The 14310-nt window shown below is 48.2% G+C and overlaps 1 protein-coding gene across 2 annotated transcripts in view; it reads right to left on the bottom strand.

Moving 5' to 3' along the window:
* The window catches only part of ATP13A3 (ATPase 13A3), a 1430808-nt gene that overhangs the window by 733303 nt on the left and 683195 nt on the right, over positions 1 to 14310 (bottom strand). For both annotated transcript variants that reach the window (XM_069618570.1, XM_069618569.1), the window contains exon 15: positions 1390 to 1540. In XM_069618570.1, coding sequence (XP_069474671.1) covers positions 1390 to 1540 — 151 coding nt within the window. The remainder of the gene's footprint in view (positions 1 to 1389; positions 1541 to 14310) is intronic.

Below are 14310 nucleotides of genomic sequence, written 5' to 3' on the forward strand. Positions count from 1 at the left end.
GGGGTTTCTCAGAACTCTTCCAGCTCCAGGGCTTTTCTCGGTTCTTCTCCCCACGTTGGGGGTTCTCTGATCTCTCACCACTCCGGATCTAACCCCTCTCCTCCTCCCCACCCTCAGGTTTCTCCATCTTGCAGTGCCGCCCACCTTCTGTGCTGCCGGAGCCACCATAAACTGGCTCGTGATGTGAGGTGCTCCTCAGGAGGCTTATGCAGTCGATCCAGCATTCCTCTTTCCATGGAGCTACTTAAGCAACTGCTTTGGTTGGCAGCCTCCCTTCGTTCATCATCTCTGTCTGAGGACAGGCTGGCGGCTACTCCTCGAGGGCATGTCCTCTGCCCTCTGCGGATATATACTCCTGCTTGCACTGCAGTGCCGAACAGTTCGTTATCCATTCATGAGGCCTTGCTGCACTCGCCGAGCCCACACCGGAGCCTGGGGTGCCTCGTCTGCAATTCTCTAATTCCTACAGGTCACACCACCTGTGTACGCCAGGGCATTTTTGAACGCCACAAGCTTTGTGGATTCGCAGTTCTTATTGACTCCTTGGATGACGAGCCTCCAAGAGGCTGTCCTTTCCATGTTCCGGCCGTTTCCCATAAGGACCGAGTAAAGTTTGGGTCAGAGGCACAGCCAGCAATTAAAAGGGTCATAGGGTTATCCTGCAGCTTAGTTCCTACATGCCCCATTAAGGTGTTCATGCCTGGGGGAAGCGAAGGTGACAAGTCCCTCAATGGGGAATCTGTGTCCCATAAGGGGGAGTCCCTTTCAGAGGGATCTCGCTTACCCTGTCCCAAAGGGTGTGTTAAGTATAGCAGGCTCACCTTCCTAGTCCCAAACAGGGAGGCTCCACCTTAGGGAGAGGCGACGATCTCCTTGGAAAAGAGAAGAGAGGTAACTGTTTTGTACTTTGTGAGCACTATTCAAATCGAGGTATAAGCCACCCGTAAAAAGAATATCAGTGGTCCTTCTCTTGTGGCCCCGAGATTTCATAAGGTTTTTATATTTACTTTCATTGAAGAAGGGAGCTGTACAATTGTCTGTAAGCCATGGTCACATTCCTATCTTACATCCAGAGCATGATTAGCATTAATTTAGTGATACATCACAATAAGCAGGCTGAATTCATCAAGAAAAGGTAAAGAGAACTTCCTAATCATTTCTCAACAGCCCTCTGTACATAAGCGTTTCTTTCTAAACTTCACGTTTAATTTTTCAATGTTTTGCTTTATTAGCTTATTGCAAAACAACATTGCCACATTGCACTTCTAAATGGAGTCAAAGCATACAAGTAATTCTCTGAAGCGGTTTCAATGCAAAAAAGTGCCGCCAAGTACTTGTGACAAACATTTACCAGCACTCCAGACACATGGAAAATCCAACTGAACTCACCCAACCAATGGCTTCAAACATTTTCAAATCAAGAGGGTCTCCGGAAAGTACTCCATCGATCTTTGTAAGCGAGTGGCAGCATGCCATACAGGCAACGAACGGAGACTTCACCAGGCTCTCACTGCAAGCATGGTCTTCCGGTAAAAGGAAACTAACAGAAAAGACTGGTCAAGTCATACTTGTGTTAACTTGATGGAAATAAAATGCACACTTGGACTGACATACTGGCATGGACATTAAGTGAATAATAAGGTTTCACAACAAATTCAGCACTGACAAAGTCAATAGTTTTGGTATTCATTATCATTTAGGCAGATATTCACAAACATTGCCAGGTATTGTCACCATTTCCCATGGGCAACACCTGGAATTATTATTCTCAAATGATTGGACAGCTGTTGCTACCACACAGAACGTATTGCCATCAGAGGATTTCTAGATTTTGCCAACCATTTCAACTTCACCTAGTGAAAAGTATAAAAAAAAAATAAACATCCTCAAGTTTAACCGCTGCACACTGTTCAGCGCATGGCGATCACAAGATTGGACTATTGTTTTGCTCTCTTGTCAGGCCTTTCAGAAAAAAAACTGACCGTGCCCAACTCTTCAGGGGGTGTACAGTGAAAAGAGTAATCTTCCCTAAAAACAGACTTCTTCACTCCTCCCTCTGAATACCTCACAAACAGCTTTGCTAGGATCAAAAGACTAATTTCCTCTTGAGTGCAATCTGAACGTGTCACCTATCCATTAGACCCAAAATGCACCCACTAACCAAACCCCGCAAGGCTACCGGTTACAAAAGATTTTCTTTTTGCATCTCTCCCTCCATTGACATCAATGGAACAATGTCAGCATTTTACTATGATTTAAATCGTGTCTTGACTTTTGGAGGCAAGTAAAGCATTTTTGCTTTTCTTCCCTTGTTCAGTCCATCTCTTTTGGAAATGCACTGGTAAATCCATAAGGCTAAGGCTAGAGCTTAGGGAGAGGTGACCCCTTTGTGATATTCCTTCTTTTTATGCAGAACACATCACCTTACAGAGTAGTGCCGAGCAGTACTCTGCATCCCTTTTCCTTTCAGTAACATTTCTGAAGATCTGGTGGTGGTGGACCATTTTCTACATCATTTTTCTCAAATGCACTTTTGCATTTTAACGCATAGTGCCATTTCAAGTACCATGAACTGAAATGGCTTTGCCATGCGTTTCTCGCCCTGTCCTTTTGCCATCTTGCGTTTTGGCCTCCTTCCTCCCTTCTCAGTTCAGGAAATTACATATAAGGTAAGCCCTTTGCCAGGGAAAACCTCATGTTTCCGGGGCAGAGTAACAGTGAGAACATCTGTCTGGATGTGGGGGCTGCAACTGTGCAGTCCAACATCCACACTTCGGCCAGGGTATGTCTATTGCTGGGCAAATGTGGGGCACAACTCTCCATGAATGGACAGCCCTTGCCAGTCTGAATGGCGAAGATCCATACTATTGGTGGTCTGGGGGACCTGAGCTTTAATTTGGTATAAAAGGAGGAGTCATGCAGCCATTGTCCAGATTTTCATTTGGAGCCAAGACGCCTTCAAAGTGATGCAGCATGCTGAAGACCAGAGACCGTTGAAGCCATCTGGCATTGCATACAGATAAGTCCGGGTGAAGCCCAGTGACTCTGGATTGTTCTCCTGACAACGTTTTAGTGCTTCAATCCTTGGGCTGGTGGGACTAACCAGTCCAGACTTCTGCACAAAGGTCCTGCACTCTGAAGTGCTCGGAAGCATCCAGAACCACCAAGTGGCCTAACCAGTTTCATCGATTGCAGCTTGAGTGCATCGGATCCTGTTCTTAGTTTCAGCTTGGAACTTCACAGGCCACCTGCTTGTGGCCCGAGATCTGTAGCTCTGTTGCTGCGGCTCTCCAACACAGACCTTTCTGGAGCAGAATCTTCCCATTTTGCAATGAGTTGCATCTGCCGCCCTATGATCGGTGTGTTCATAACTGCTGCCCACTTCAGCCAGAAAAGCATCTCCTGTCGCCGTGGGGCCTGCAGTGGTCTTTGTCTGAAAGTGCCTCTGTCATCCAGTTGCAAAGTCACAAGAATTGTCTTGTTGCCACCTAACCAGATCCAATACCAAAAGCGAAATTAAACACTGAGCCTTTGACCCTTGGACCTCCTGCCTCGGGAACAATAACTGCCTTAAGTAGGCCCAGCCAATCCTGCGGGTCTCCTGCCATCGTGGAACCTGCAGTGGTCTTCATCTCAAGGTGCCAAGTTAGTCCATCTGCAAGGTCAGGAACCATCTTGTCGGAGCGCAGAACCATTGTTTGAGCTGAAACCAACCGCAGACCAGAAAACTACCAGCGGCCTGCAGACTACCTGCATCAGAACGATTGAAATATCCTGTACAGGCAAATCTATGAACCATAAGAGTAGTTTCTAGTTAAGTATCTAGATACTAGTTTAGTATCAGAGTAAGGGGAGGGTGTTTACACAGCTCTTTCCATTCCCCCTCCTGCCATAGAGTTGTATGGGAGGGAAAGTACTCACCCTACCTCTCCCATGCCTGTTTGTGATTTGTGGAGTTCTGGCCCAGGCTCCCGTCCTGGACATCCCCCTCGAGCAGTGAGATTTGGAGAGGACCCTACCTTTGTTTTCTTCACATTTGAACATTTTAGCTACTTGTTGGCTTGTCAATACTTGCTGCTCACTTCCACAGATGCCCAGCTCCCTCCAACAGATTCTTAAATGGAAGTTGTGGCTCTTAGTGGCAACTAGTTATAATTACCTTAGGAGGGAAGGTCCTGTCGAGTGATAGAGCCTAGGTTTATAAGGTACGGTAACTTGTTTCCAATGTTTTCGCATTCCTTCTACATTGCTTCTGAACTATTTCTCATTCACCCTACTGTCTACAGTTTCATGTTTCATTGCTGAACTAATTCTACTTTAAAGAAAAGTATAATTAGTTCAGCAAAGTGTGGATGATATCTAATGAGATCAACCGTTTATGTATATAGGTTTATAGATTTGCTTTACTTATAGTAATTAACTTTGATTTTATATGTGTAGCGTGTTTTAAGGCCCAAGAGTATTTTTATAGTTATTTGATTCGAGTATGCTGTATGTACGTCACTGTACCACACCCATATATCCTGAGGTATAAGCCTTACTTCTAGGCTATGCTACATTGATTGAGTTCAAAGTGTCCTAAACCCTGTTCTCTAAATAGGGTGACCTCTCAGAACCTTTCCACAGGGCTGGTTCTGAAAGTCAATTTTAACACTAGCATGTAAATATGCCTTGTCATGGCCTTAGAAACAACATGCCAGGGGACTGTCAAACATGGTCATGTCAGATAAAGGTACTAACAGGACCAGAAAGCACAGAAACCCCAGCCAATCATCCATCTGGCTGTTCCCCCGGCACTCTCCAAAAGCTGCTCCCGAGCCAGGGTGTTGCCGAGGCTCCCTCAGTCCCCCACATGCAATTTCTCCCATGCACGCATACAGAGTGTGAACGCATAATGCACTGCAGGAGACTGTCTAGTTGAGAATTGCATGCACCAACGTGGATTTACAAGCTCCGAGTGGTTAATTAAATAAGGAGAAGTGTTTTATAGACAGGACAGCACAAACCCCACAGCAGAGATCAGAGGCTGTCCAAATGTGTATATGTGGTTTGCAGACCTTTTTACTTTTAAAGTGAGTTTTGTGACACAATTACTACCAAACCCATTGTACATTTTTAGCTCAGGAGGGTTACATGCTTTCACAAAGCAAATATACAAATCTTTGGTCATTCTCATGATCCGAAAATGGTATTTTATTTTTTGCAAACCACTAAGGAACCTACATTGGTGTGGCTTGTCATCCTCCTCTTTCTTACAGGTGAGTGAGCACATGATTATAGACAGCTATTTATTTACAAACTAAACCAGAGAAGGGAATAGTTTCTTACCTGTAACTCCATTTCTCCAGCATTGGTATCTTTCATGGATTCACATGCTTAGAATATTCCCCGTCGTCAGGCTGGGAATCCTCGGTAAGTTATATAGACATTTTCCATAGGAAAAATTCCGACACTTTTGTGTCCTATCTACGTCGTTTTGGGCCGCGCACGCCGGCGCCACTAGGACGTAGGGGTATATATAGCTCCGCCCCCACGGCTCCCTCAGATTTCAGCCCCCAAAGTATTATGGGGGGATCTCTGGTTTGCATGCTCAGGGGAGGCCGGCGGGCGCATGTGAATCCATGAAAGATACCAATGCTGGAGAAATGGAGTTACAGGTAAGAAACTATTCCCTTCTCCAGCATTGGATCTTTCATGGATTCACATGCTTAGAATAGATTGTATAGCAGTATCCCCCAACATTGGAGGCGTGTTTGCAAACCAACATCACAACAATCACAGTGCCCACTTACTATGGCAACACATTACATTATAGCATGTTAACCGTAAAAGACACGACACTTTAAAGCATAGTTGCCAAAGGATGCAACCCCACTTGGGGCTTACCTCTTATTGGAACAGGTGACGTAGTACTGCCCGCCCCATCTGTGTATCCTCAGCATGTTGCTGTGCGAGACAGTAATGTCGGGTAAACGTGTGTGGTACTGACCAGGAAGCCGCCTGGCAGATATCCCCCAGCGGAATTCCGGACCACAAAGCCAGCGACGACGATGTAGATCTCGTCGAATGGGCCCTTGGACGCTTTTCTAGCGGCTTTCCGGCCTTGGAATGACAATAAGAAATGGCCGAAGACACCCATCTGGATAGTCCTTGTTTTGAAATCGCTTTACCCCTAGCCGCAGGACCATAAGCTACGAAGAGTTGTCTCGTGTCTCTGAAGCTTTGAGTGCGATGGAGATAAAATTTTAAAGCTCTTTTCACGTCCAATGTATGGAGAGTATTCTCTGCCACTGAAGACGGTGTTGGAAAGAATGTAGGCAACACTATAGAAGCGTGTTTATGGAACATGCAAGGTACTTTAGTATGAAATGAGGGTTAGTGGCCAGCACAACTTTATTACTGAAAAACCTCAAATACAGAGGGTCGGTCACTAGAGCTTGTATTTCCGACAGGCGACGAGCGGAAGTAATGGCCACCAGGAAAGCCAATTTCCAAGACAAACATTTTAATGATGTCAATGACATTGGTTCAAAAGGGGGTTTCATCAGGGCTGCCAGGACCAGGTTCAGACTCCAGATCGGAGGAAACTTCTTCTTGGGAGGGAAGGTTCGAACAACTCTTTAAGGAAGGGTTTAACCAGGCGGTCACTGAACAGTGGAGTGGAATGTCTCTTCCGAGTAAATCTTGAGATGGCAGCTAGATGCACCTTTATGGATGAAACAGATGAACCGTTATTTTGCAGGAGCAACAAGTATGGTAGGAGTTGTTCCGGTGTGATCGCCCGCGGGACCAGACCTGGTTGACCTGCGCACCATATGCAGAACCTTTTACATTTGTATGTGTATGAAGTGTTCGTGGAAGGTGCCCTTGCAGCTTGCAAAATACGACGACAATCCGCTGGAATCGCTAACGCGCCAAATTCTGCGAAATCAGGAGCCAGGCCGTCAGACTGAGGTTGTCCGGGTTGTGATGCCAAACGGTCCCTTTCTCCTGAGACAGAAGGTTGGGGATCTTCTGGAACCTCATTGGTTCTGCCACTGAGAGGTGAAGTAGATCGGAGAACCACACTTGTCTGGCCCAATATGGGGCCACCAGGATCACCCGACTAGGATATCTGTGGATCCATTGCAGGGTCCGACAGATGAGAGGGAATGGGGGGGAAGGCATACAGAAACTTGTCCGTCCACGGGAAGGAGAACGCGTCCCCTAGCGAGTCTTGTTGTGGCCACCTGCTCGCGTATTGGGAGCATTTCTTGTTGTCTCTCGTCGCAAAGAGATCGAGGGCCGGATAACCCCATTCCGCGAAGACACGGTGCAGTTGCTGATCATTCAGTTCCCATTCGTGTAGACAATTCATCTCCCTGCTGAGAGCGTCTGCTTGCACATTTTTTACTCCTGGTAAGTGGAACGCCAACAGATTTATGTCGTGTTGTAGGGCCCAATGCCAGCTCTCCTGGGCTTCCGTCGACAGGCTCCTGGAGCGAGTTCCTCCCTGCTTTCGTAGATAAAACATTGTTGTCGTGTTGTCTGTCATGATTCTCACCACTGAGCCCTTTATCTGTGGGAGAAAGGATTTTAGGGCCCAACGCACCGCCCTCAACTCTAGCAAGTTGATGTGGAGGGAGGACTCTTCCGATGACCAACAACCCTGAACCTGTAAGGAGTCCAGATGAGCTCCCCACCCAGTTAGAGAAGCATCCGTAACCACTGTATTCTGGAACGCAGGTTCCAGTAAGGGCATTCCCTTCGTTAGGTGCATGGAGATTCTCCACCATTGAAGCGCCAGCACGAGCTGGCCGTTGATGGTCAACTTGTCCGACCAGCGTCCTCGACTTTGTGCCAATCGATCCGCCAAGAATTCCTGAAGAGGCCTCATGAAGAGGCGACAATTGTCTATCAAGGGTATGCAGGACAACATGGTCCCCAGCAGGGACATGTACCTTCGTACTGGCACTCTGGTGTCGACCTCCCATTCCGATGCCTTCTGTTGCAGTCTGTGAAACCTTTCGAGGGATGGCTTCACCAGCCCCGACTGTGTGTGGAACTCTGCCCTCAAAAAGACCAAGGTCCTTGAAGGCTTTAACGAGTACTTGCCGAAGTTCACTGCGAAGCCCAAACGTTGCAGGAGGGACAGTGTGGCCTCTAGGCTTTCTTGTGCCCTTTCCGGAGACAGTCCCTTCACTAGCCAATCGTCCAAATAAGGGTACATCTGGTGACCTTCCTTTCTTAACCATGCTGCTATTGGAGCCAGACATTTGGTGAACGTCCTGGGGGACGATTTTAGACCGAACGGGAGGACCTTGAACTGATAGTGGGTTCGTCCGACGACGAACCGCAGAAATCTTTTGTGCCGTCGACGCATCGGGATATGGAAGTATGCGTCCTGAAGGTCTAGCGACGACAAAATCTCTGGGTTGTATCGATCGGATCACCTCCTGAAGCGTCAGCATTTTGAATTTTAAATTCTTGAGCAGTTTGTTGAGCGCTCGTAGATCCAGAATGGGACGCCATTTTCCATTTGGTTTCTTGACGACAAAGTACCGGGAGTACACTCCCTGTCCTTTTTCTGCCACCGGGACCAGTTCTATAGCCCCTTTCTGCAGCATAAGCGGCACCTCCTGTAGTAGTATTTGAAGGTGGGGCTGGGCCGAGAACACCGGTGGAATGTGCGGTGGCTTGCCCTTGAACTGTAGAGAGTGGCCCAGATGAATCGTGTCCAAAACCCATCGGTCTGTTATGCGCTCCCACTCGTCGATGAGACGAGACACTCGGCTCCCCAGGACGTCCTGAAACATGTCATTGTTGGTTCTTGGTTTGTTGATCTTTCGTCGACGAAGGGTAGGCACCCTGCTGTCTGGGGGTTTGGTAATCTCTGCCTCTACGAGAAGATTGGGCAGCACGCCTGTAGCCTTGGGACGAGCAGGAGGATCTGCTGAAACCTCGGTCTCTAGATGACCCAAACCGGGAGTTACCAGAGGCCCCTCTGAATGGACGAAAGGAACGAAAATTCCTACCACTCTGGAGGGCTCAGAGTGACCGCGCCGTGTCAGTATCCACTTTCATGCCCTTCAAGGCCTCATCAACTTTTTCACCGAACAGTGCTCCCCTTCACATGGCATATCCAAGACTTTATATTGCACCTCCGGTCTGAACGTAGTGCACTTGAGCCAGGCTTGTCTACGTAGAACTACATCATTATTGATTTGCTTAAAACCGGACTCGGCTAGGTCGACGGCAATGTTTATAGCATGGTTGGAGGCCTCCTCTCCTTCCCGCACTAGCAACATGGCGGACTTTCTATGTTCCTTGGGCAAATGCTCCAAAATAGGAGCCAGTCGGTGCCACATTTCCCTGTCATACCTAGACATAATCGCCAAGGAGTTGGCTGCTTTAACTGTAGTCACGCCGACGGACAGCACCTTCTTGCCGAAAGCGTCCTGTCTCCTGGCCTCGTTGTCTGGAGGGGTCGTGCATTTATGTTGAGACCTGGCCTTTCTAGCCGCAGATACCACCGACTCCGGCGAAGGTTGAGACGTCAGGCACTTGGGAGTCGATTACGGAGCCTTGAACTTCTTCTCCAAACGACCTTTCACTGCCGGTTCAGAGAACGGGTGCCACATGGTCTTCAGGCCCTCTTGCCAGACATGATCCAAAATCGGGATGGCGAATATGGATTTCCTTCTCTTGCCCATATGATCAAAAAGAAAACAATCCTTTTTCTCCTTTTCAGGGACTAGGCCAAACTCTGAACACGCCTTACTCATCATGGCATGGAATGCACCCACGTCGTCAGGTTGCGATGGCTGTGCCGGGCTTCTCGGAGCTACCATCTCTGCTTCAGAGTCCCAAGTTGGGTCCCTTGAGGGGGATAGTGAGATGTCTGAACCTGATCCTTCACGATCAGAGTCCTGTAGTTCTCCTTCTTCTTGCAGGATAGGGCAATCTTCCGGCGTGTGGGAAGCGGCCGTAATCCTGGTCGCCGAGCGAGGAGCCGGGCCCGGCTCGTCGACGAATGGCGTAGACTGTATCCGTGTCGGGGCCCTAGGCTGGGGTATTTGTGTGTCCAAACGCTGTAATAGCTTCTGTAGCGTATTTAGCACCTCCAAGGACAGAACCGCCTGGGGGTTCAGTAATGACGAGGTTGTAGGGATGGAACCCACCCCCAAGAGCGACATCGCGCTGGTCGGCTGCAGCCCCAGTTCGGTTGGGCGCGCGACTGTGTCGCGTACCTCATCAGCCGACGAGATGGAGAAAGTCGCCTCTGGTTGAGCAGGGCCTCCGGCGGGACGGGATCGAAAACCTCCAGTTGCCATCCCATCGACAGGACCACCGTCGACGATATGTTTCCTACCGCCGCAGTCTGACATGTGGGAGGAGCCGCCGATGACGCAGGCGTCGATGAGCGGGTCGTCGGCGAAGTCAGTGGCGCAGGGCCTTGAGGTGTTCCCGCCGCTTTTGGGGCCGACATGCTGGCCGCGGCCTCTCGACTCAAGGTAGACTTATGACGGTCTCCTGAGGAGGATTTAGATGGTTCTTTTCTCTCCTTTTTAGATGATGAGGAAGAAGACGGCGCCTTGTGTTGTGAAGAGGAGCAGGCCTTCGAATGTTTCTCCGAGGGTCGTTTTTCGGCCGACTCCGAGGTTCGTTTTTTGGCAGCACGTGCCTTCTTCGTCGGGGGTTCCGACTTACTTTTTGAGGCCGTGGAGTCCACCGCCGATGGCGGGTACGCACCCGCTCCATCATTGAGCCAATCGACCAGGTGTCTTTTTCGATCTTTGAGGGTTTTCTGGGAGAAACCCTGACAGATTTCACAAGTGTCCGCCGTGTGGTGAGGATGAAGCAGGAAATGCAGTCCATATGACCATCCCCTTCGTACACCTTCTTAAGACCGCACGTAGCACACGGATGAAACAACGCCTTTCCAGACATTCTCTTGAGAAGAACAAACAGTCGCAGAAGTAGAAAGTACAACCTAACCAAATAGCAGATACGCGAGGTAGTCCCACCACTTTGGAAGACGGTTGAAATCTGAGGAAGCTGCAGTGGCGGCGCTATATATACCCCTACGTCCTAGTGGCGCCGGCGTGTGCGGCGCAAAATGACGTAGATAGGACACAAAAGTGTCAGAATTTTTCCTATGGAAAATGTCTATATAACTTACTGAGGATTCCCAGCCTGACGACGGGGAATATTCTAAGCATGTGAATCCATGAAAGATCCAATGCTGGAGAAAGATGCATTTATAATATGCAGACTGGACGCAAAGACTACCTCCTGAAACCCTGATGGTTGACCTAAAATGCTACCAAGGGTCCTATGATGCATAGTTTGGGGCAGGTGGCCTTTGCCAATATTGCCTACCCCACGTTTAGGCCACACCCTGCAATTAAACAACTCACTTGTACGAGCACCCCCCGCCCCCATTTGCTTGGATTTATCATCTCACTTATTTTCCAACCACCCCCCATGGAACCATCAAACCTGGCCACACACCTGCTGCATCTTTTGTTTGCGCCTCATAAAACTTGGTATAGAACTGCCATCATGCCTGCCCACAGCCTAAGAGTGTGGGGTTGGTAAAATGTCGGAATGATCAAAAAGGTGAAAGAAAAATCTAGAAACCGAAAATATCATTTGAAAAAGCAGAACAAACATGTCCGATTTTAAAAGAAACATGCAAAGGCTGCATTGGTTGGATTGGTGTGAGGCGATGGGGGATGAAGGGAAGCAGTCCAGTATTTGTTAGGTTTAGATGAAGGTAAATAGGACACACAGAGATGCTCTAAGTTTAAGATTCAGAAAGGCAGAAGTAAACAGGGTAGGAGTTAAGGTGTGAACCATTCTGTGTGAAAAAAGATAAGTGGAGGACCAATTCTTTTCGATTTTTAAAACATTCAATGTTACGTGCACACTCAGGGTCAGCTGCAGAAGGGATGTGCCATGCTGCTGAAGACCCACACACAGGATGGAATGAGGCCCATGACTAGGATATTTACATGAGTTGCTTTACCCTATGAACCCAAACATTGAAAAAGAGCAGCAGCAAGCCCTTTTTACCTTAATTCAAAATCTGATCGAAGTTATGGCTCCGTAAAGAGTGATACAGAGGGTAGGGTAGAAGGAATTGAACCATCACATGCAGCTATCATGGGTCCGAAATGCCAAAACCATCACATTATACCAATCTGTTGCAAAGCTCAAAACTGTGTAGGTAGTAGCATCATTGCTGGCATGGACATATGTACAGAAAGTCCAATTGCCCTCTTCAAAATTTGAGGTTAAAGAGAAGCGTGCCATAAATTATGTCATGTAATTGTAATTTGTATAGTACCTATTCCCATTGGTATGGTCTCAAAGCGCTGTAGGTGAATGCCCTTGGGGGACCAAAGACAAGGTATTGAAAAATCATCAGAAGAGTTTAGAATGAGTGTGCGCATTTTAGCCGATACGAAGGTTAGGGGTTGTCAAGTGCCTATTAGCTACCCATATTGTACTGATATGTGGATGGATGCTAGGCAATCATCTGGAGAGTAAGCACGTGCAGGAGACTCATGTGCCCAGCTAGAGCAACTTTTTGTCATGGGGGATAGCTGCATTCTAGAATTGTTGTGTGATGTGTTTTAATATGGTGTATGATCACATTTGTGTCCGGGTGAGGGGCCTTGCCTTCGGCTGACTTCCATAAGCATGGCGTGCGATATATACCCAAGAGTTGAGGCTGGTTTCATAGATGTGGCTTGGAATCTGTCCTGTGAGCTGCAGGAGTTCGGTCTCTCAGTCTCTGTAAATTTCATGGTCAGTGTCTTTGTCTTGGTTTACCTGGACGTAAACTAACTTACACAGAGAGGATGCAAGGGCTTGTCAGGAGGCAGAGGTGAGAAGCAAGGTCTTGAGGGCCTTCTGAAAAGCAAGATGGCCCTCAATGCATCGGATGCTAAGGGGAATGGAGTTCCAGATTGAGGGTGCTTAGATGGAGAAAGAGGTCCCCCTAACATTGTTCATTTCCTTGACAGGGAGCCAGTAGAGGACATGGAGGGCAGGTGAGATGTGCTCTCTGGTGAAGAGGGCCAGAAGGTGTCTAGCTGCTGTGTTTTGGACCTGTTGGAACTCAGAGTTGAGGTGCAGGGGCGCACAGGCACAGAGAGTTTGCATAGTCTAGGCGGGAAAAGACAATGGCAATGATTGCAGTGACTGTGTGGATAGGAAAGTTAAGTGAAAACGCATCTGAGAAAGCAGGTGTGTAGATAGCAGGATGTAGACACTTAATGTGGTGCAAGTGTGTCGGGTCACTATCCATGGTGGATCCTATGTTCTTTAGTGCATTGGATGTGGTGGGAGGTGGGTCACGAGGTGGGTTGGGGGAAGACAGCAGTCTTCACGCAGATCATGATTTCTGTTTTTGCAGGCTTGAGGAGGAGGTGGTTGGTCGTTATCCAGAGGCCGATGTGTGAGAGGTAGAAGGCGAGGTTGGTATGGGAAAGGGAGGTGTGCTTTGGGATCTTACAGATTATCTGGGTGTCATCAGCGTAGTTATAGCAGGTAAGGTTGTGTGAGCAGAGAAGGGTAGGGAGCTACGCTAGAGGTTGAGGAGTAGAGGGGATAGTGAGGTGCCCTTTTGGGAACCTGTTGGAGACAGGGCTGAGGAGAAGGGAGGGAGTAGGGTGATTTGTTATCTATTAACCAGGAAAGAGAAAGCCATCCTTTATGTCTAGTGGAATCTGCCAGCGAGGATGATGTGGTGAATGGTGCCAAAGGCAGCCAAGAGGTCAAGAGGATAAGTGTGGCACAACCTTCAGAGTCTGCACTGTTTTTGAGGTCATCCCAGATGGAGACTATGGATGATTCCGTTCCACGGAGGGGTTCGGTAGCCAGACTGGGCAGGGTCGAGGAGATGGTTGGATTCAATGAAGAGAAAGCTGGGAGTAGGCCATTCGGTCACTAATTTTAGCTAGAAAGCGGTTGTTGGAAACATGTCTGTAGTTGGCTGGAAGGAAGGGATACAGGGAGTTTTTTTTTTTTTAGGAGGAGTTTGATGTGCAAGGTCTTGAATGCTGCTGGCAATAGGCATGAGGAGAGGGAGGAAATGATGGATCTCACTATGCCACCTGCAGATTAAGGAGAAGATTTCTTAGAGGAGAGCAGGAGGACATGGATCATTTAGGGATCCCGATGGGCGGCTCTTACCAAGTAGCTTAAGGATCTCAGGTCTAAGAGGTGGGAGTGAGAGAGGAGAAAATAGTGTGCGACAGGAGGGACGTTTGGAGGAGTCAGACAGAGGTGTTAGTAAGGATGGGAGTGCTTATAATTTTG

This window comes from Ambystoma mexicanum, chromosome 10 (assembly GCF_040938575.1).
Source record: "Ambystoma mexicanum isolate Mex_15411 chromosome 10, UKY_AmexF1_1, whole genome shotgun sequence".
Taxonomy (NCBI): domain Eukaryota; kingdom Metazoa; phylum Chordata; class Amphibia; order Caudata; family Ambystomatidae; genus Ambystoma; species Ambystoma mexicanum.